We start from the raw sequence: 21757 nt of genomic DNA on the forward strand, positions 1-21757 counted from the left end.
AGAGAGAGAGAGAAGAAGAAGAAGAAGAAGAAGAAGAAGAAGAAGAAGAAGAAGAAGAAGAAGAAACCTCATAAATGTCCCAAAGGTGGGAATTCTGAAAATTTATTGAGCCTATGGAATACCACAGCACAGGTCTAAGAGTACCAGAAGCCATCTGTGGTGGAAAATTCCATTGGTAGGCCTCAGTAGTTGGCTTTATGGTGACTTCTTGAATCAGGGCTGAGTTTCTGAGGTTTCTCACTAGTGTATCAGAAGAGATTGTGATATGGGTTTATAATCCCAGAACTTGGGAGGTGGAGGAAGGGGAATCATGAGTTGACCTTGGCGCTATTGAATTCAAGGTCAGCCTTGGCTAAGACAGCCTATCTGAAAATAAATAATGCATAAGGCTATTTCAAAACTTGAAATGGCCTACCTGCTTCTGCTTTCCAATCTGGTTTAAATTAACAGTGTTTATGAAATTTGACTCTTTTTAGTCATATGGGGAAATCATGTACAGGGGAGGCTGAGCACTTAACTGAATGTCCCCAAAAAAGGCAAGTAGAGCTGAGAAAAACTGGTCCTACCTATCTGGGTCTGACTATAATACTGTAAGTTAATTAATAAAATGCTATTATTTTAAGGGTCCTAGTTGTGGGTACCACTATGGCTACCACTAAACTCTTAGTTACCTGTGTAATGAAGAAAATATTGGTTTATTATATTGGGTTAACATGGTCCCCTAGACATCTAAAAGTCATAAGTAAAATACTCTGTGATTTGAAATTATATCCTAATATTCATATTGCTTCTGGGAAATTTTTAAAATACAATATTAATCACACAAAGATAACGAAAGCCAAGAGAGCAGGGTTAGAAGTGAGGTCATGGAACTATGGGAACTTGAGTAGTTAGAATTGTGAGATAAAGATTTTAAAACAAATATGATTAAAAAGATGAAAACCAAGATTGAGAGTTTGCACAGAGTGTCTCGGCAACATATGTGAATATGTGTGTTTATAAGTTGACAAACTGTGTCTATCACAGACATGCCCAGACCTCTCTGTTCCCTGTGCTGAATGCTGACCTGGGAACTCAGGCTTGCCTGTTACCACTCCACCACCCTAGACCAAAACTTTTACAGAACTATGTGAAGGAATTTGCTTCTTAGGGTGCCTAGAGATGACTAAGTTGACCAACAGGATATAGAGGACTCCAGAAATCAAGAGGAGAGAACTTTAAAATAAACAATAGTTTTATCCAGAAGATACCATTAAGTAATAATGCAATAAAGGGAAATGTATTCAGTATAAATAATCAATGAAAGATTCATGTGGAGCACATACAGAATATTTTCTTAGACCCTACAAATTAATTTTAAAAGCCAAACTAAAAGTTATAAAAGATAGAAATATACTATTTCTAAATGTTTCTTTCTACATATAACTATATAAAATACATAACTAGCTTTATTATAGATCATAATATCACATATATAGAGATATATATGTATACATGTAAAACATAAACATATAGAGACTAGTTTATATAGGCATGTACAGAATCAGACAGACATTAAGATGCTGGTTCATCCCAAATGTTATGGTACTCATTTTCTGTATCTTCACGTGTGCATCACCCAAGTCCACGAGGGTGTAAGGGCCTCGATTCTCCACTGTCACACATAGCTTCAGATGTTCCATGGTCACACTGTTGGCAGGTTTCTGATTCTGCCAACTGTGGCTCTGGCGGCTCATCTCTGTATCCACTATTGGTCTCATTCTCACCACAGGCAATCCTCTCTAGACAAAGGTCTGTTTTCTAGGATCTAATATGATCCCAGGCTTCTCTCTCTTTATTTCAGGCTGTGGCTATAGTCTCGAATCAATTTTTTTTCATACACTGTGAAAGGTGTATGAAAGAACAAGTGATTGTTCTATTGAAACAGGGTCTGAGTTTCTCCCCGGTTTCTCTCCCAACCCTCCCCTTATTCCTCCACACTCAATTTCATTTTTGGGTTGTACCCCACCCCCACCATACAATGCTTTCTCTCTCTCAAAAACCAAATTGATACACAAAATACAAGAATATTCAAAATAAACAAAAACCCACTATGATGAAAAATGACAAACAAAACAAAATGAAACAAAAAGCACAGTTGGCACTGGCTCTGCCACAGGGTTCTGGAACAGGGGAAGATATCAGTGGCTGCTGTCTCTTCTTTTTAGCACCCCGCAGGTAGATTTCTTCTGAGGTCAGAGAGAACACACATGTCATGGCTCAATAAAGAAGTCAGGAAGAAATGGAGATAGATTCACAATAATAACCAACATTAAAAACTGAGTTCAGAGGCAGAAATGTGCCGGGTGTGGTAGTGCATGCCTTTGGTCAGAGCACTCGGGAGGTAGAGGCAGGTAGATCTTTAAGGTCAAGGCCAGCGTGGTCTTCAAAAATAGTTCCAGGACAGCCAGTGCTCCACAGGGAAACCCTGTCTTGAAAAGCCTAGATAGATAGATAGATAGATAGATAGATAGATAGATAGATAGATAGATAGATATAAACATAAAAATAATAAATAAAAGGAGGCAGACATGTGTTCAGCAGGAGGAAGGCAGCTAGAGACACAAACAAGCCACAATAGAATGTGGCTGAGGTCATCCCAAAAGCTCTCCTCTGATATCTCAACCCATGGAGGGACAGCTGGGTGAGCCGGTCAAAATCAGCCCCAGGTGACTCAGAGGCTGGGATGACAGTAGGTGGGTCTCGTCTGAGAGTGTTGGCTATGACGTCCTATTTTTCTCCCTTATAGTTCACTTTTGGGAAGCACAGGAATGTTTAGAAATGAACTCTCACATTCTAGTTGAATATCATGTCCCTTTTGCATGTAAAATTAGAAATGGCAAGAATACCTTTAACACAAACAGGTGATGGTTGTATTTAAATGGAGTCCGAGCACCTCCTCAACCTGAGCTTCCAGAGAACCTTTCATGTCTTGCTTGATCTGTAGGTAACCCCCAAGCAGGTGGGGCGCCACTGAGCTCACCTGCTTGAGCAGTTGTGTAATTTTGGCAGCTGCCCCTGCTTTGCCATCTGTGCCAAGGAAACTCAGAGCCAAGAGTGTCTGCCAAGAGGAGTCAAAACACTGCTGACAACCAGGACTTGGATTTGCTGCAGATGGAGGCGTTCCAGCCCTCCAAATCAGCCAACACCATTGTTAGGGGAGTGTGATAAACGGCTGAGTGCATCTGCCCTTGTGAGCTGTCAAAGTTCCAACAGGGTAACAAATGAGAGGAGGCCAGGCTTCTGCCGTAGTCTGGGTGGAGTGTGTCAGTGTTCCTCTGAAGCCTGGAGACAAGGCAAGGTTTGTAAGAACCATTCTTTTTCAGGGAATGTTTCCCTTCTGGGCAGAGGTCACAGCCCTTCCATTGGGTTAGATGACACATGGTACCTGGAGGACTACCAGAAGGAAAAGCTGCACAGTGAAATTCCAGGAAGGGTACACCACAAAGCCAGCTGCGGGAAGAAGGCTTGAGGGAATGCTCCCTACCAAGAACACTATACATACTCAGAAAACGTTTCTTTTATGTTTATGAACTCCCTGTGACTCAGTAATGGGTCACTTAAGGCAACAAAACCTGAATTTTCAGATGTTTCAAAAGAATACATCTTGTCACTGGAGCTTTAAGATGCTTTGACAAAAACATATAAGTACTATATACACTATCATAAGCAAAAAGAAAGCAAAAAAAAAAAAAATCCTGTAATCCTAATGTACAACCATAAACACTTAATTCTGGTTGTTACTTCCCATTTTTCTATTTTCTTTTTTTCTGCTTTTTAAATTTTTTTTTTTTTACCATTACTTTCCTCCTTTTAGAACATGCTTTAACATATGTGTATGGGGTTGGTATGAAGGATTTCCAGGACATTGTGTCTGGTCTTTCTGAGTCCTGGGCGTTTTACAGTCTGTCTGTCTTAGCAGTTTGCCGGATTGCTCCTCTTTGAACATCTTCTTCCCCTGGATCCCAAGACTTGGCACTGTCTAGATTTTCCCATCTATCTCACTGAACCTTGCTTTTTATTGCTTGTTTTAAAGTGTGGTTTTTGTCTTGTTTTATTTTGTTTGAGATAGATTGGCTTTAGGTGTGCCTACCCTGCATGGCTGGGTTTTCTTAAATCCTATCTCAAAGCCCAGTCTTTGGACTTCTTGAACCACTTTTTTTGGACTTTCTTGTAGTTTCATGATTGTAAATATCAGCTGCCTACCAAGAACTTCTAAATGTAGGTCTCTTACAGTATTTTCCTTCTGAACTCTGGACTCATGGCTCTCGAGATTTACTTATATTTTAATACACATCTCAAGTATCCAAAATAGAACCATTAGACCCCATCAAATCTTCAGTATAAGAGAGTCCCTTGCTGTTTCATCAAACAGTAGTAACCAAATCTGTTTGCTAAGGCCTCAACCTTGCTGTTATCCTCATCTTTTTTCCTTTTACCCCCACATCCAAATCTCTCAAAATATATCAAGACTCTGTTCTGTCGTCCACAACCACAGGAACTTCTGCCTGATCACTACAAGAGGCCTTGGAAGCACCTGCCCACTTTTGCCTTAGGCATCTTTCAGATTGCATATCTGAAGGTAATGTTGGGTGAACTGTTGATTTCAGAATACTCAGGCAGTCTCTCATATCACACAGACTGAAGCACATGGCCTGAGAGTCTAATTGTGCCTTGGGCCTGCTTCTCACCTTAGCTGTGTGACTCTGGGCAAGATCCTTAACTGTATATTCTCAAGATCCTTATCTGTATAGTCTCATGTGAAATAGGATAATACTAAAAAAGCCTTTGTCATGCTTGCTGGAAGAATAGTTATATCAAGCTCACAAGTAATCACCTATAGTGAACACTGAAAAGGTTATAAAATGGCAAGCACTTTGGGCTAGGAGCAAAGACTTTCTCATCAATTCCACATTTCAAAACCATGACACCAGAAGTTTTGGCTATAAGAACTTACAGGTACTCCAAATATCTCTGAAAGCAAAAGACACACACACACTTTTTTTTTTGATAAACCAAACTTAAACTAATAAACTCTAGTTATTCTGTTCTCTATTTGTTCTGAGATGAGTGGTGGAATGGATTTTATACCTGGATTTATATTCCCAAGCATTATGGTACTCCCTAAGCATCCATGATCCTTAGTTGCATGTAAAATATCCATCCACCTTTTAATCAGCAAATTTTAGTGCATAAAATAAGTGATTTTTTAAAAAAATAAAAACATTTACTATATAGAATTTAAGGTGAATAGCTGGATGAGGACAGATTGTTGACAATAATTTCTAGGACACACTTTACATACAGTTTTAAATATTTAATGTGCATGCCCACATATGCACACATTAAATAAATCAAAGTGAAGAATCTCCTTGCACAAGGCCCTGGGTTCAGTCCTCAATTTTAGAGGTCAGAATCCTGAAATGTGTTTTACCTGGCTAAAAGCAAAGGACATGTTCCGTTTCTCTGTTTTAAAAAGGGAAGGGTAGGCCTCCCATGGATATCAACTAGCCCTGGCATATCACATTGCAGTAAGACTAGGCACCCCCCTCTCCTCTTAAGGCTGGACAAGGCTACTCAATAGGAAGAAAGGGTCCCAAAAGCAGGCAACAGAGTCAGAGACAGCCCCTGAGTCCTACAAGAAGACCAAGTTGTGTAACTGTAATGTATGTGCAGAGGGCATAGGTCATATGTAGGCTCTCTGATTGGTGATTCAGTCTCTGTGAGCCACTTATGAACCCAGGTTAGTTGACTCTATGGTTATTCTTGTGGTGGTCTTGACCCCTTTGACTCCTACAATCTTTCCTCCTCATCTTCCATAGGATTCTCCAAGCTCTGCCTAATGCTAGGCTGTGGGTCTCTGCATCTATTTCCATCAGTTACTGGGTGAAGCCTCTCTGATAACTGGGCTAGTTACTGAACTATGAATATAGCAGAATATCATTAGAAATCATTTCATTAATTTTTTTTTGTCATGATTAGTTCTATGTTAGGTCTCTGGGCTATCCACTCTCTGAATCCTGGACCTTCAGTCAGTGTCAGGAGTGAACTCCCTCTCGTGGTATAGGTCTCAAGCTGGACCAGATATTGGTTGACCACTCCCACAACCTCTGTTCTACTTTTATCCTGGCAAGTCTTGTAGACAGGACAACTTATAGATCAGAGGTTTTGTGACTGGGTTGGTGATTCAGTATCTCCACTGGAAGTCTTGCCTGGTTACAGGAGATGGTTAGTTCAGGCTCCATATCCCCCACTGTTAGGAGACTTAACTAGTGTCACCCTTATTGATTCCTGGGGGGTTTCCATTGTACTAAATTTCTAGCTTGTCCCAAAGATACACCACCACCCTGATTCCAGTTGTCTAACCCACGACTCTCTCCCTCCATTTGGTCCTTCCTGTTCCCATCCTCACTCTCACCCTCACTTCATGTAGACCCCTCCTCCCATCCATCTCCTGAGATACCTATTCTATTTCTCCTTCACAGTGAGATTCGTGTGCCTCCCCATTCCCCTTGAGCCCTCCTTTTTGCTTAGCATCTCTGGGTTTGGGATTATAAAATGGTTATCCTTTACTTTATGGCTATTATCCACTTATGAGTATGAACCATGTTTGTCTTTCTGGGTCTGAGCTACCTTACTCAGGATGATCTTTTCTAGTTCTATACGTTTGCTGGGAAATTTCATGGTCTCATTGTTTTTAACAGCAGAGTAATTCTCCATTGTGTAAATATACCACATTTTCTTTATTCATTCTTCTATTGAGGGACATCTAGGTCATTTCCAGTAATTGACTATTATGCATAAAGTTGCTCCAAACAAGAGTTGAGTAAGTATCCTTGTGGTATGCTGGAATGTCCTTTGACTACATGCCCAGGAGTGGTATAACTGGTATAACAGCCTTAAGGTAGAACTATTCCTAATTTTTTTGCAAAACCACCATATAAGTTTCCAAAGTGGCTGTACAAGTTTTCACTCCCACCAGTAATGGAGGAGTGTTCCCCTTGCTTCATATCCTGGATAGCACAAGCTGTCACTTCTGTTTTGATCTTTGCCATTCTGACAAGTGTAAGATGCATTCTCAGAGTCATTTTGATTTGCAGTTCCTTGATGAATAAGGGTGCTGAACATTTATTTAAATACTTCCTGGACATATCAGATTTTGCTGTTGAGAATTCTCTCTTTATCTCTTTCTAATTGGGTCATTTGCTTTTGTGAAGTCTAGATTTTTAAGTTCTTTATATATTTCAGATATCAGCCCTCTGTCAGATGTGGGGTTGATGAAGATCTTTTTCTAATCTGTTGGCTGCTGTTTTGTCTCTTTGAAGGTGTTCTTGCCATTACAGAAGCTTGTCTGTTTCATGAGGTCCCATTTGTTAATTTTCAATCTCAGTGCTTACACACAGTTGGTGCTCCATTTAGGAAGTTGTCTCCTGTGCTGTACTCAAGGCTATTTTCCACTTTCTCATCTCTCAGGTTTAGTGTATCTGGTTTTATGTTGAAGTTTGTGATCCACTTGGACTTGAGTTTTGTGCAGGGATAAATATGGATCTTTTGCATTTTCCTACATGGAGACATTCAGTTAGACCAGCACCATTTGTTGGATTCTTTATTCTTTTAATTGTATAATTTTGGCTTTTTCCCCCCAAAAATCGAATGTCCATAGTTGTGCGGATTTATTTCTGGTTCTTCAATTTGATTCCATTGATCAACTTACTTGCTTTTATGCCAGTACCTTGCAGTTTTTATTGCAATTAATTAGTACAACTTGAAATTGGGCACTGTGATAGCTCCAGAAGTTCCTTTAAAGTACAGAACTGTTTCAGTTGAGTTTCTTGCTTATCCATATGAAGTTGAGTATTGTTCTTTCAAGGTCTGTAAAGAAAATTGTGATGGAATTTTGATGGGGATTGCACTGAACCTGTAGATTGCTTTTGGTAAGATGGCCATTTTCACTATGTTAATCCTACTTATTCATGAGCACGGAAGATCTTTCCATCTTCTGATATATTCTCCAACTTCTTTCTTCAAAGACTTGAAGTTCTTGTCATACAGGTTTTTAACTTGCTTGGTTCGAGTTGCACCAAGATATGTTACATACGGCTATTCTGAAAGATGTTTTTCTGATTTCTTTCTCAGCCTATTTATCACTTGCATATAGAAGGGCTACTGATGATCTTTACCAGCCTATGTAGGGGTTCCTTGGTAAAATGTTTGGGGTTGCTTGTGTATACTATTATATCATCTGTAAATAGGGAAACTTTTTTTTCTTTCCAATTTTTATCTCCTTGATCTCCTTTAGTTGTCTTATTGTTTTGGCTAAAACTTAAAGTATTATATTGACTAGATTTGGAGAGAGTGTACAGTCTTGTCCCTAGTTTTAGTAGAATTGCTTTAAGTTTCTTTCTATTTAATTTGATGTTGGCTATCAGCTTGCTATATACTGCCATCATTATGTTTAAATGTCCCTTTTTTCCTTGATCTTTTCTGGCTTTTATTATGAAGGGCTGTTAGATTTCGTTCAGTGCTTTTTCGGCATCTGAGATGATCACTTTTTCTTTCAGTTTCTTTATGTGATGGATTACATTAACAGATTTCCATACGCTGAACCATTTCTGAATATCTGGAGTGAAGGCTACTTGGACATGATGGATGGTTTTTGTGATGCGTTCTTAGTTTCAGTTTGCAAGTATTTTACTGAATACTTTAATAGGTGTGGTCTTTTTTTTCATTTAGCTTTACAGGTTGGTTTTTAAGATATGTCCTACTCTTCTGTTCTGCATACAGGCTTTTACTATAACACTATAGTGACACATTCTGTCCGGATCAATACAGTAAATGCATATGCACACTCAGGATGGCCTCCTAGGGGAGAACAGTCCTGTGGGATTTTAACTGAGAGTCATGCAATTGATTTTTTTTTTTATGGAGAAAGAAATTGAAGGCTCAATTTTGAACACGGCTTTAATCATTTGAATTGTTTCTTGACAGAAGTCAGAGAAATGGCTACTGGCTAGGAGGCTGCATGGCTAACTCATTAAATCCACTTCACAGGTTGCTTTTTATAGCTGAGTACACTTAACATCAATCCAAGACATCCCACTCAAGTCAGACCACAGATGATACCCTCAGCATCAGCTTTATCCTCCCCATGGGAAGGAGGAAGAGCCTTATATGCACAACTGTCGATGCCCAGGCTATTGGAAGTAGAAAGATCCCTGTGGAAAGAAGTCAAATGCATACTTGGAAGCAACAGAAATCAATAGTTTGTTCAGAAACATAAAAAGTGATAAAGACATCATGTAGGGCACTTATGAAGGAACCCTAATGTTTGCTCATGGTAATATAAAGTTAAGATATCTTTATGCTTTAACTTTGAGAGTATGTAACATGAGATTCTGCCATTCTAGATAGCTTTACAGGTTCTAAGTGAAATTTTAGTGTAAACTAGAATCCATAAATACCTCCATGTGTTGGAGTGGACTACAATCATCTTCATTTGCCAATAGTAGGTTATCTCAGCCACAGCCTTTATTCCCTTAGTGAGGATTCCTTTGAAGATGTAGAGGGAGAAGCAATGTAATAGTTTTTGCATACTGGGACCAAATAGCATCATTTAATGAGAACTTAGAAACATAGCATCCCATTGAAAGTGTACAAATAAAGAATGTACAAGTGAACACTGTCTTTATAAAGTACTGTTGTAATTTCTGATAGGGAGCTAACACTTTTCTCCTTGCTTTTAATTTTTAAAAGAAAATTAGCCCTGCGACACCATCCAGACAAGAATCCAGATGACCCATCTGCTGCTGAGAAGTTTAAAGAAATCAACAATGCCCACACAATCCTCACCGACACCTCAAAGAGAAACATATATGACAAGTATGGATCGCTGGGACTCTACGTGGCCGAACAATTTGGAGATGAAAACGTTAACACATACTTCATGCTGTCAAGCTGGTGGGCAAAGGTAAATCACTTTTTTTTCCCTCAAAAGCAATTTCCTAGAAAAATAATGGTATTATTCATCTTGTTAGACCCTATCTCAAAGAAAGACCAACCTTCCTTCTGTTAAACTCTTGTAAATAAAATGAGACATCACTTCCTCTGAAAGCTGTTATTTGGAGACCATTTTTCTTTAGTCCATCAATTAATTATGAAATTCAACATGACTTAACAGACTTCTAGACATTAATTATATCTGAGTATGGAGCTTCAGGTTAATTCTGACTGCTCCCTTTTTCCCCCCATGGTGACTAATTAAGAACTGACTCATTTTTCAAAACTAAAAATAATTTATTAGTGTGACAACTATTTAATAAATTATTATAAGATAAATTTAGCCATGTACTTTACTATCTATAGCATAGGCTACATCAGCAAAGACAATACCTAGGAAGATGGGTGGTAATTATGTTACAGGCTCAGCTGGAGCCTGCCTTGAGGTGGCAGAGAAGAAAATGAGAGGAAAAGTGAGAATTAAGTGGTAGAAGACAAGAGATTGATAGCTACCTGGCTAAGAAAAAGGCAATATGTTTAAAACAGCACAATCAGAATTGTAGTGGTAATTTTGCTTCTTTTCCCAGGAATCCCTAATATATACACATTTGCTGGTGGTTTTATATTTTTATGAAATTTAGTGTTCTTTATGATAAAAGCAATAGTTTTACATATAGAACAGACATTGTTCTATCCATATAGGATTCTATTGCATATAGAGTTATATTACATATTATAATATATATTGTATATATATGTAATGGTACATATAGTATATATGTAATATGCATATGTATATGTAATAATGTATATTACATATAAAATAGACATATGTTCCATTAATGCATTTTGTGGGCAGTTGACATTCATGTATGTTGTGGAAAATACTAACTAAAAAAAAGTTCGCTTTAGAAAAGGCAGAATTCATGTTGAATAGAATTTTGATTACTGTTTTCTCCCTCTTAACCTCCCTATATTGAATTTGATGGGAAAGAGGATATGTTTTCATAGTAAGCATGGAGAGACAGTCTGAACCACAAAGCCCCACTTGTCTTCTCCTAACTGTCTTAGATATCCTTTCTCCTTCCTTCGTGGGAAACTTGGGATAAAGAGATGGTGCTGAATGAATTTTGACCATGTGGTGAGAAGGTACATTCTGACCACAGAATCAATGAGGGCAGACTAGCATTCACACAACAAAGTGGGCTTTGGTGGGGCTGCGTAGGAACCTGCCTTCCAGATATGACACTGTTCCCTTGAGAAGAAACATCTGCAGTCCAGATAATCTCACATGCTTACCTGATATTGTATTTTGTTTGTCTAAAGATGAGAAGCAATTTTGTTGTTCAGGAAGCTGAAGAAACTGATCAAAATTTCTCTAGATAAACTTCAATCACAGAGCCATGCCAGGCATGGCTCCTTACAAAGAAGTATACTTTCCTTTGCTGCTGCACCAAAGCTCAACTGCATAGCACTTACCTAAGTGGCATTAAATATGTTCCATATAAATGAAACAATGTACCATTAAAAGGTACTTTTAAAAAGTACCAGGTTCCTGCTTGGAACTAATAGTTACTAATATATATTGTATATCACATATGGTAAGGGATGAAGTAAGACTTTCCCAAAAAGGGGATTTCCCTGGAGAAAGGAACAGGATGGGGATGAAAAGGAGATTTTCAGAAAACTTAGGGCAGTTGTACAGTTCAAAGAAAGAGGAAAAATATAGGTGAAGAAGAACTGGGGTCTTAGAGGGCCATGGCTGGGGAATGCTCACAGGGAGTCTTAGAGGCAAGTGGGGGTTTAAATTTTCCCTAAAATGATGAAATCATAATGACATACAACAACATGCAAAGAGACCGTAAGTGTGTGTAACCACAGGTCCTCCACCGCAAGCCATCCTGAGACTCCATCCTCATTTCTGGAGCCAGAATGAGTAGTGACACCTTGAGAAGGAGAGGAGGCGAGGGGTGGGTGTCAAGCTTGAATTCTTCTTAGGTCACTGAAGAAGTGTGTACATACACATTCACATCTTAACCATTGCCACACTCCCAGTCACTGATTATATAGAGTCTGCATTAAATTTTAAGATGTACAAACTTCATTTATTATAATAAACTTGATTTTGTTTGGTTACCAAAAAAAAAAAAATGGATTTCTTGGAATTTCAGATTGGAGAAGTCAAAGAAAGTGTTTTCTGTTTAATGAGCAAACCACTTGTGCTTATAGGGAAATCTTGATGCTATTTCCTGGGAGGAACAAACCATTTGTTTGCGTATTACTTTGTATACTCACTAATTCGGTAGGAATTAGACGTCTGCAACATGTCAGGTACTAATTCACTAGGCAGATGGGGTAAAGGATGACTAATGATTGTAGCCTATAAGACACTCCTGTCAAGCAATCTCTGCTCCATACCATCAGCAATAAGGGATTGGAGATCTGAGTGGTATGGCATACAGTTGGAATAAAAAGGATAGGCAGCCATTTTGGAATAGGAACAAGCAAGTCAACATAAAGGTGATTTTTGAGGTGATCTTAGAGAGCAGATGGGTATAAGCTGAACAATGGTCAGGAATGTTTAGCCATGCAAATCCATATGGAATATCCAGCTGTATGGCAGACACAGGGTTGTGCTACTGCTGAGAGAGCTGGCAGCAGATGTGCTGCCAAAGCTCCAGGGAACAAGGGTTGCATATAGCAAGAGCAGAAGGAGAATGGCCAATGAAGTATCCACACCAGAGATGTGAGCAGGATGTGCAAAGAACCCTGACTCAGATAGAGAAGAGAGGGAGGATGTAGGGATCTTTTGGAGAGGTTGTGCAGGACCTGGGTACTAACAGGCACTTGCATGTGGCAGGGAAGGCAGCTCTTCTATGTGGTAAGAACTTACTTTCATTGAACAAGTGAGCTTGGTGAGCTCAGCTGACCAAGGAATATCCTATCTAGTGCTGGTCTGATTTTTCTTTTGCTCTTAGCTCTCTTAATAGCCTAAGAAAAAGAAGGAAGTTCCAAACTATGTTACTCTGGCTGAAAGTAATTTCCTCTAGGTTTTATTTGCACAAATATTTGTGAGAAAAAGTTATTTTAAAGGAACTTAAGAGATAGCTTACATGGGGGTAAGGATAAGAACGAGTGTGTGACAAGCAGGGGATGTTGGGGTCTCATTAATCCTATGAGGTATACACTTACAGACTTTGTGTCTGGGGTCATCTTGTCCCTCATGCCAGTGACTCAGACTTCACTTGGCCTCTGTTTACCCTAGACCCTGTTCATCATCATTGGCCTCTTGACCGGCTGCTATTTTTGTTGCTGCCTTTGCTGCTGCTGCAACTGTTGTTGTGGACATTGTCGGCCCAAATCATCGACACCAGAAGAGGAGTTCTATGTGTCACCAGAGGACCTTGAGGAGCAGATCAGAACTGACATGGAGAAAGGTAGGGTGAAATGAGATTAGAGGTACTGGGCATTGTTACCTCCGACTATAGACCAGGTCTTACTAAAGTGAAACAATAACCACACAGAGCCAGCCTCTTCTCCAAACTACCAGCTTTTGTGGGCAGTTTAGGAGAAGACAAAGGGCATTTATCTTGACTGAGCCTAGAGAAAGGTTAGATTTAACATTAGAGAGAAACCATGAACTGCCTGTGATAATGATAAACATCATCATGGTATAGTTTGCTGTCTCTTTATAAGAGAAATGAGCTATGGGTTCAGGGAAGTTAGGGTAAGAGTGCCCAGGGACAGAGAGCTAAGGTAGAAGTTTCTCCCAGAAGATACACTTCAGTCTTTAGGATCTCTTTTGAAATACAAGGGACTGACAGTCAACCGTGGCTTTTCTTCCTTTGTATTATTGTGTGATGATTTAGGACCCCTTCTTCTTCTGGAATGTAGCTTCTTTGTCCACTCAAAGATAGCCATAAAGCAGCATGGAGAACAAACTCTGCTTGCTCAGTCACCTCTGCTTCCCATCAGTGTGCACACATCACTGTGCTACATTGCTTCATACTTTAAGTTTATTCTACCCAGAAAGTAAAAAGAAAAAAGAATGTAAAAGAAAAAATTCTCAGAGTTCAAAATACCAGAGATAGTTTATGGTCTTTGAACAATGTCTTTGTTTAAACAAGCAGGGATCACACTGCCATTGTCCTGGTTTCTAGAAGCAATTCTCACTGTCCGTTTTCTGTGGAGTATATTATTATCTTGGGTTTCAGACTTATTACTAATCCCACTCCTAAGTTCCCAACAAACAGCTAAAAGAATTACTGGATAACTGTAAGAGGCACACTTTTCCAGGATTACGAGAATCAGTATGGTGTATTTCTGTCGTTCTCTCGTCACACTTAAACAGCACCAGAAACTTTTTAAAGGCTTCTGTATGCCTTGTATTTCTTATCAGATGTGAAGCTAATAACATCATGCGTGAATGAAGCACCCAGAGTCCAGCAAAAGAGTGTGTTTAATTATGTGACTAGTCCTGAATTCCATACTCTCAGAACTGGGAGTCCAGAGAGGGTAGAGGTTTTGTTTTGTTTTGTTCTAAGCTTTTTTTTTTTCCTTCCTGAAAACTGTAATGTCTTGCAATGGGCATGGTTATTGAGCTAGAAATATTCCTAGACATTTCTTGTTACTGATATTGGAACTAAACTGTCGACTAATGGTGAAATTATTGTACATTGAAAGTAGTGTACATTTACTCTGCACTATTTTGTATAGAAAGTAACCAAATATTGAATCTTTTAATACAGAATGAACAGGCAAATAAAATCACTAACAAATCAATTAAGCAGTGCTGATTATATGGGAAGGCCTTCTCAATAGGCAGATGTGCTCACGAGTGACAATTCCTGGGCACAGGTCTCATATAATATGTGAAAGAGGTGCTTAAGAATAATGAAGAATATGCTGCATGCCATTCTGTGACTACCACTCATTTTTCTCTGTGTGTACCTTAACAGGAAAGCCGGAAAACTGGCTTTAATAAAACTGAAACGACAGTTCATATAAGGGGAGAGGTGAAATGGCATGGGAAGTCTGTGAGGTGTGGTGTAATGTTTTTACTCTCTGTAGGTACAATGTGGAGTCCAGCATGGCCTTGGTTGGGGTGAAAGGACTTGTCTCCCACACCTGGGACAGGGCCAACAAGGCATGGGTCCTCCATGAGTGTCAATGGATGGCTGGTGTGGGCACAGGGCTCATTTGTATAATATTGTACATATTTTAATGTTCCCCCTTCAAGGAATGACCTCCCTGATAATGTTAATAACTCCATAGTAATCAGAGACAGCATGAGTCTGGGAGGTGAAGGTGTGGCTAATGTCTTTGCAAAATGATAACCAGTGGCACCTTCAGGACAGCCCTTAATCCTGTGGGAAAGAACTCTAAAAACATGAGTTTGAAAATATCTCATTTCTCAACTATGCAAAAAAAAAAAAAGAATGCAATATGAATATATTGAGGTGCTTCACAAATCTAAAAGAACAAAGGTAGCTGCAATAATGACCCAGCTTCTCAGAAAGATAAAAAAGCAGGCAAATACAGAGATGTGGTGGAAATGGTAATTTCATGGCAGAGTCCCACCCAGCAAGTTAGTTTATCAGCTCTGCTTAACAAAGGCAGGCAGATCTCTGAATTCTTTCTCAATGTTCAAAAAGAAATGTGTGCTTGCTGTTACCTAAGAATCAAGGGGCTGGGCTCAAGAGATGGTGATTCATAGGGTATCAAAAGAAAACCTGGAGTAAATGACTCGATTGATATACAAAATAAAAGACTGAACTTATGATCTGCAAGAGATGAGATGTCCAGAGAAATTTGTGAGAATAGCAAGAAAGAACTGCTTGGAGAACTATTTCAAGCAGAGAAGAGACAGCGAGCTGTATGGAGATCTTCAGAGAAAGCAGAACGAAGAGAAAACAACCTGAGAAGCTGTCTCAAAGAGAACATAGGCCACCAGCTTGGACCCACAATTTGACTTTAAGTCCTTTGTTTTTGCCACTCTCAGACACCCCTTGCCTCAGAACCCCTCTCCAATCTGAGGCTGGTAATTGGCAGTGCAGCATTGACATATCCTGTCAGCGGGACTACTATATGTGGACCAAATGATCAATACCCAATACTCAGCCATGGACAGAGCACAGGGAGGGACAGACAGTGGCTATGGTGGCATTGTCTTTACTTTTCATCTTTATTTTTTATTTTAGGTTAAAGCATCTTTATAATTTATAAGTCAGAATGCAAAGTCAAGGGTCTCATTGTGGTATCTCTACTTGCAAGCCTTTGCACTTCTAATTCTTCCTTAGCTTCGCATTTGTAGTAGGAAAGCTAAATCTGAGTGAATTGAACCCAGATCTCCCAAGTCCAGCATCCATACTTACCTGAAAAAGTTGGATAAAAGCTCCTGCAGGTCATTTCAGAGACCTTGGTGGAAAGATCTCTTTTTCTGGAACAGAATCTTACACTAGGTGCCAGATTCTCCCCAGAGCTACTCCCTGCTGGGTGATTGGTGATGGGTCTGTGTTCCTCTGGCTGTTCTGACATCCAGAACTACCAACTCCATTGCAGAGGTCAGGTCGGTAATCTTATACCACTGTTAAAGAATCCTTAAGACACAGGAATGGCTTTTTTTTTTAATAAACATTTGAAAGATTTTATGCTAAGGTGACCCAAGTCTTATGGTTCTTGAAATTTATGCAATCTGGCCAGACCTCTTTACGAGAATAGCACACAGTTCTGAATATCAGTATTTGTTTTAAATTAAAGTAATCATGATGAATTAATGAGCTTAAAAGTGGACAAATAATCATGAGTATGTCACAAAATTGAGGGGAGGTGGCGAATCAGTCATTTAACCACCTAGTTTGTCTGTGGTATATTCTTTGATTGCATATCCATATAACAAATTTACAATATAATTTTCTGTTGAAAATATAAAAACAACTCTTCCTTTTCTCTACTGTATTCAAACAAAACTTACTTGTTTATTATAATTGTTATTTTTATTACTATTATTGAATTATAATAGTTTCATCTAGCTTTAAAGCTCATGTTGACTATGTATATTGTATATGTAAGATTTGGAAGAATTTTCCACAGACAACTATTTTACTCTGTACATTTCAGACCATGTTGATGTCACAACACCTGATCCTCCTGGTCTCAGAGCCCAGAGGACACATTCAGACGATGTGTCACAGTGTCTGGCATGGGTTTTAATGTCCTCCTAGCACATGGGTTGGCATAGTGAGCTGTAGGAGTAGCAATAACTAGCTATACACTGCTTGCTGCAAACTACAAAATTAAGCCCCATTGAATGGTGGTTAAATGACTGATTCACCACCTCCCCTCTTCAATTGTGTTTCTCCTTATCTAAATCTCTTAATATGTTTTTGTATCCATTGTCAAAAAGAGATGTCATGAAAAGGTCAATGTGGAAAGAGGCTGTGCTTCGTCTGGTTTTGATAGAATGACTTTTGTTTCAGGTCTATGCAAATGGACTCTTAAAAGGTTCTGTATTGGTAGGAGTCTCTATGGCCTAAGTCTCATTAACTGTACACTGGAACCACCATTGCTCACATAACATCTGATTGTGAGAATCTATGCTTCATTTGTGGTCAGTTGCAATAGTTAGGTTCATATTTACATTCCACTAATTCAGAGACATATGTAACTTACTGATAATTTTAATGCAAGTGAAGACCGGTAAGGAGGAAAGAACAGACTTTGGGGGTTGTTCTTTTTGGCCTGTGGTCTGACTGAAGGTGCTACTGAACACATTTCTCTAGGAAGGAGAAAGAAGGAAGAGCTAATTGAGGTATAATAGAACAGTGTGGAGATTCATGTGGCAACTGGCAGTTTATAGTAACCATTCATCTAAGTGCTATATATGTAAATATCCTGTGCTTGGAAATTTGACTCACAGATGAAGATTATAGCTGGAAATTTAATCTTTTGTTCATAAATACTGATTTTAGTGAAAGGCAGCACCTCTTCCTCCTGTTATTTCTTTATTCAGAAGTGCTAAAATATGAAATATAATAAATCTAATATGAAGATATTTTCCTTCCAGATAAAAAGCTAGCAACTGCTGAACTTTTCCCTCTCAGACCTTACTAAATCAACCAAAGAGAGAACAGAAGTTAGTAAGAGTTTGGACTTCATGATATTTCCCCATTCCCCATGACTGGCTTAGTCTTGTAAATACAGCTGTAGCCTCTGTGAACTCATATGGGCCTGTCATATCAGAAAATATTGTTTCTCTACAAAGTCCACTACTTCTGACTGTTAGAGTCTTTCCAACCCCTTCAATGATCCATGAGCCTTGGGGAGATTGGATCATGCTCTAGAACAGTGGTTCTCGAGCTTCCTAGTGTTGCAACCCTTTACAGTTCTTCGCGTTTTGACGCCCAACAATACACATTTTTTATGTTGCTACTTTGTAATGTAATTTTGCTACTGTCATAAAGCATAATGAAAATATCTGTGTTTTTTGATTGTCTTAGGCAACCCCTGTGAAGGGGTTGTTCAGTCCGAAGTGGGTTGAGACCCACAAGTTGAGAACCACTGCTCTAGTAGCTGGGCTTCTATCCATGTCCATGTGGGAATCTTTGCTGCACTCCATGAGTTGCGAGGAAGGAAGGCACACACGAAGTAGCTTGGGGAGAGATTGGAAGAGAGGGAATGCTGGATTTGATTAAAACACATTATATGCATGTATGAAATGCTCAAACAGTTAAAAAATGCAGAAAAGGAAAAGAATAGGACTTAGCTCACAGAAGCAGGGGGAGGGAGGATGGGATAAGGAGTTTCTGGAGGGGAAACTGGGAAGGGTGATAACATTTGAAATGTAAATAAATAAAATATCTAAGAAAAAAAAAGAAAAAGAAAAGAAAAAGTGTATTTTCCATTGAATTAAGTAATCGACCACTTCAAATTTCAATCTAAAAAACAAATTATAAAATGTTATATTTCTTAATTTATAAAAATCCATATTTGAAATCTCAAATCCTTTTTAGAAGAGACTCATCTTTTAAAAAAAACCAGGTTGCGGGCCGTTCCCCACCCCTTCTGTTTCTAGCCCTCCCCACCCCCACCCCCACCCCCACCCCCCAAGTTACAGCCTGATTCCCGGAGGCCCAAGCCCTTAGCCTGGGTGGCTAAGTACGCCATCCCAGCCTCGGCCATGGGAGCTCCCGCACCGTCCCTCGTCCCTCACGGAGGAGGACTTGACTGAAGTGAAGAAGGACGCTTTAGAGAATTTACATGTTTACCTGTGTGAGAAAATCATAGCTGAGAGACATTTTGATCATCTACGTGCAAAAAAAAAAAAAAAAAAAAAAAAAAAAAAAAAAAAACTAAGTAGAGAAGACACGGAAGAAATTTCTTGCCGAACTTCAAGTAGAAAACGGGCTGGGAAGTTGTTAGACTACTTACAGAAGAACCCCAGGGGCCTGGACACCCTTGTGGAATCCATCGCAGGGAGAAAACACAGAGCTTCCTGATTCAAAAGATAACGGATGAGGTGCTAAGGCTTCGGAATATAAAACTGGAATATTACTTCAAAGGCCTGAAGTGCAGCAGCTGTGAGCCCTTTGCAGCTGGAGCCACCAACAGCCTCTCTAGGTGCAATTCAGATGAGAGCAATCTCTCTGAGAAACAGAGAGCATCCACTGTCCTGTACCACCCGGAGGGAGAGTCCAGCACCGCTCCCTTCTTCTCTGTGACCTTGTCCCTGAACTTGCCAGTCCTGGAAGTTGGCAGGACTGAAAACAGCAGCTTCTCGTCAGCCACTCTTCCTAGACCCGGGGACCCTGGGGCTCCCCCTTTGCCCTCAGACCTTCCGTTGGAAGAGGGGGTACGTTGTGGAAACTCAAGTGAGATGTTTCTCCCCTTACAGTCACGGGCTCTTTCACGCCAATGATATATCACCACCTAGTCGTTTTACTAGTGATGCAAAATGCTGTGAAGGATATGATCTTTCTATACAAACCACTCACATTCCATGCGTGCCTTTGCAATCACAGTGTACACATTCTCTGTAAATAGGATTTGTTAGGGTAAAGAAGCACTCTAGGGTGTAAATCATGGTGGTCGTGACTTTTCCATAATGTCCTTTCTTTTTTATTATTTTTAGGTGTTTGCGTAATTTGAACTTTTTATAAGACTGATTTTATAGAATATTTCTCAATTTGAGAAAACAACTTGTGGATTGGGAATAATGTTTTTTTAGCACATTTATGCTACAAAGTTTCAGTCTGATTGTTATTCCCACTGATCTGGCAGTACATTTTAGCAGTAAGCTATTCTGTTTCAGGAAAGCTGGGCACTGGGAAAGCTGCCGACACACTCAGGAGAGTGTCCCAGTCCTTACTTCTTGAGAGGCCATCAGGTTCTGAGGAGACACCTGATGGCACTGAACCTTGTGACCTCAGTGGGCCAAAATTTGTTTTATACTCACCCTGCCAGTGTGAGGGTCTTACTTTCACAGGCCTTGTGTCCTCAGCCCTATCCTAAAGGATGTTATCCTGGCAGGGCATCACTTGTAATTAATGGATCATACTTGTAATTGTCTAAAATCCTCGCTCTGAGCCGTTCATTCTGGATCCGAGAGCGCTGCCATGTGGAGCATGGGTGAGCAGCTAGAGGAACTGACAGGATGTGTGCAGTGGGCAGTGTGGCTTTAGTGTTTGCATCAGGCAGCCACCAGCTCCATCTGTGTTTTTACTGCATTAAAGTTTGGCTAACTTTACACATTTAAAAAATGCTGATTGTCTTTATTTAAATTATAATTTTACCTATTTCCTGACATCTAACTCCTATATATTTCTATTATTTAAAAATTAAGAAATGAAAATTTGCTATTAACAATAAAGTTTTTAATTAAAACAAACAAACAAACCAACCAACCAACCAGTTTGCTGGCTTTGACTAGTGTGAGGCTAGTTCTGATGCTTTGATGGGGAAGCTGTGTTTATTGACATTGAAAGTCCTTGCCCCCAATTGGATTTTGGTCTATCGATTAAGATGCCAATAGCAAATGGCTGAGCATGGGGTGGGAAACTGAGAGTTGCTCAGGTAGGGCACAGAGAGAGAATCAGAAGACTGGAGAATGGAAGAAGGGGACCACAGTAGCAGAGGAAAACACCAACTAGCAATGTGAGTTTCCAGGTAAGTGGCCTCTGGCCACTTTCCTGACTGGGCCTGGTGTAGCAAGGGGAAGGATTAGGAGTGCCCAGTCAATGAGTAGCGAGGGCATTTCAAGATTAAATTTGTGTGTGTGTGTGTGTGTGTGTGTGTGTGTGTGTGTGTATGTGTGTGTGTGTGTATTTCATTTAAGGATGATCTAAGATAGCTCCTGGGCAGTGTGCAGGTGTGCAAGCATGTGACTTGACAGGAACTCAAAGCAGTGTAGACAAAACTCCACACTATATATGGTGTACCAGCACATGGAAAGTTAGAATCCACTAATAATTTAAGAAATTCTTGGATTACACACATACAATGATATAGTTTAATATGGGGGATGAATTGGTTTCTTAGAGGAGCAGAGCTGAGTCACGTGCTGCATCCAGATGGTAGATGCAGCAAGTATTAAGCTCCACAGAAGAGAGAAGTTGGGGAAAATGAATTAACAAGTGATTTCAAGACACTTGAAAAGCCTTGCCAGGACAATTTTTCAGGGCCTTTGAACCTGGTTGACACATCTGTAATAAAAATTAAAGCCTAT

The 21757-nt window shown here is 39.6% G+C and overlaps 1 protein-coding gene and 1 pseudogene across 5 annotated transcripts in view; both read left to right on the forward strand.

Moving 5' to 3' along the window:
- Positions 1 to 21757, forward strand: part of Dnajc5b (DnaJ heat shock protein family (Hsp40) member C5 beta) — a 99416-nt gene that overhangs the window by 57819 nt on the left and 19840 nt on the right. For all 5 annotated transcript variants that reach the window (XM_021158366.1, XM_021158367.1, XM_021158368.1 and 2 more), the window contains 2 exons: positions 9793 to 10006; positions 13301 to 13472. In XM_021158366.1, the coding sequence (XP_021014025.1) occupies positions 9793 to 10006; positions 13301 to 13472 (386 nt within the window). The remainder of the gene's footprint in view (positions 1 to 9792; positions 10007 to 13300; positions 13473 to 21757) is intronic.
- Positions 13743 to 19951, forward strand: LOC110290958 (annotated as a pseudogene).

The sequence above is a fragment of the Mus caroli genome, chromosome 3 (genome assembly GCF_900094665.2).
Source record: "Mus caroli chromosome 3, CAROLI_EIJ_v1.1, whole genome shotgun sequence".
Classification (NCBI taxonomy): Eukaryota; Metazoa; Chordata; class Mammalia; order Rodentia; family Muridae; genus Mus; species Mus caroli.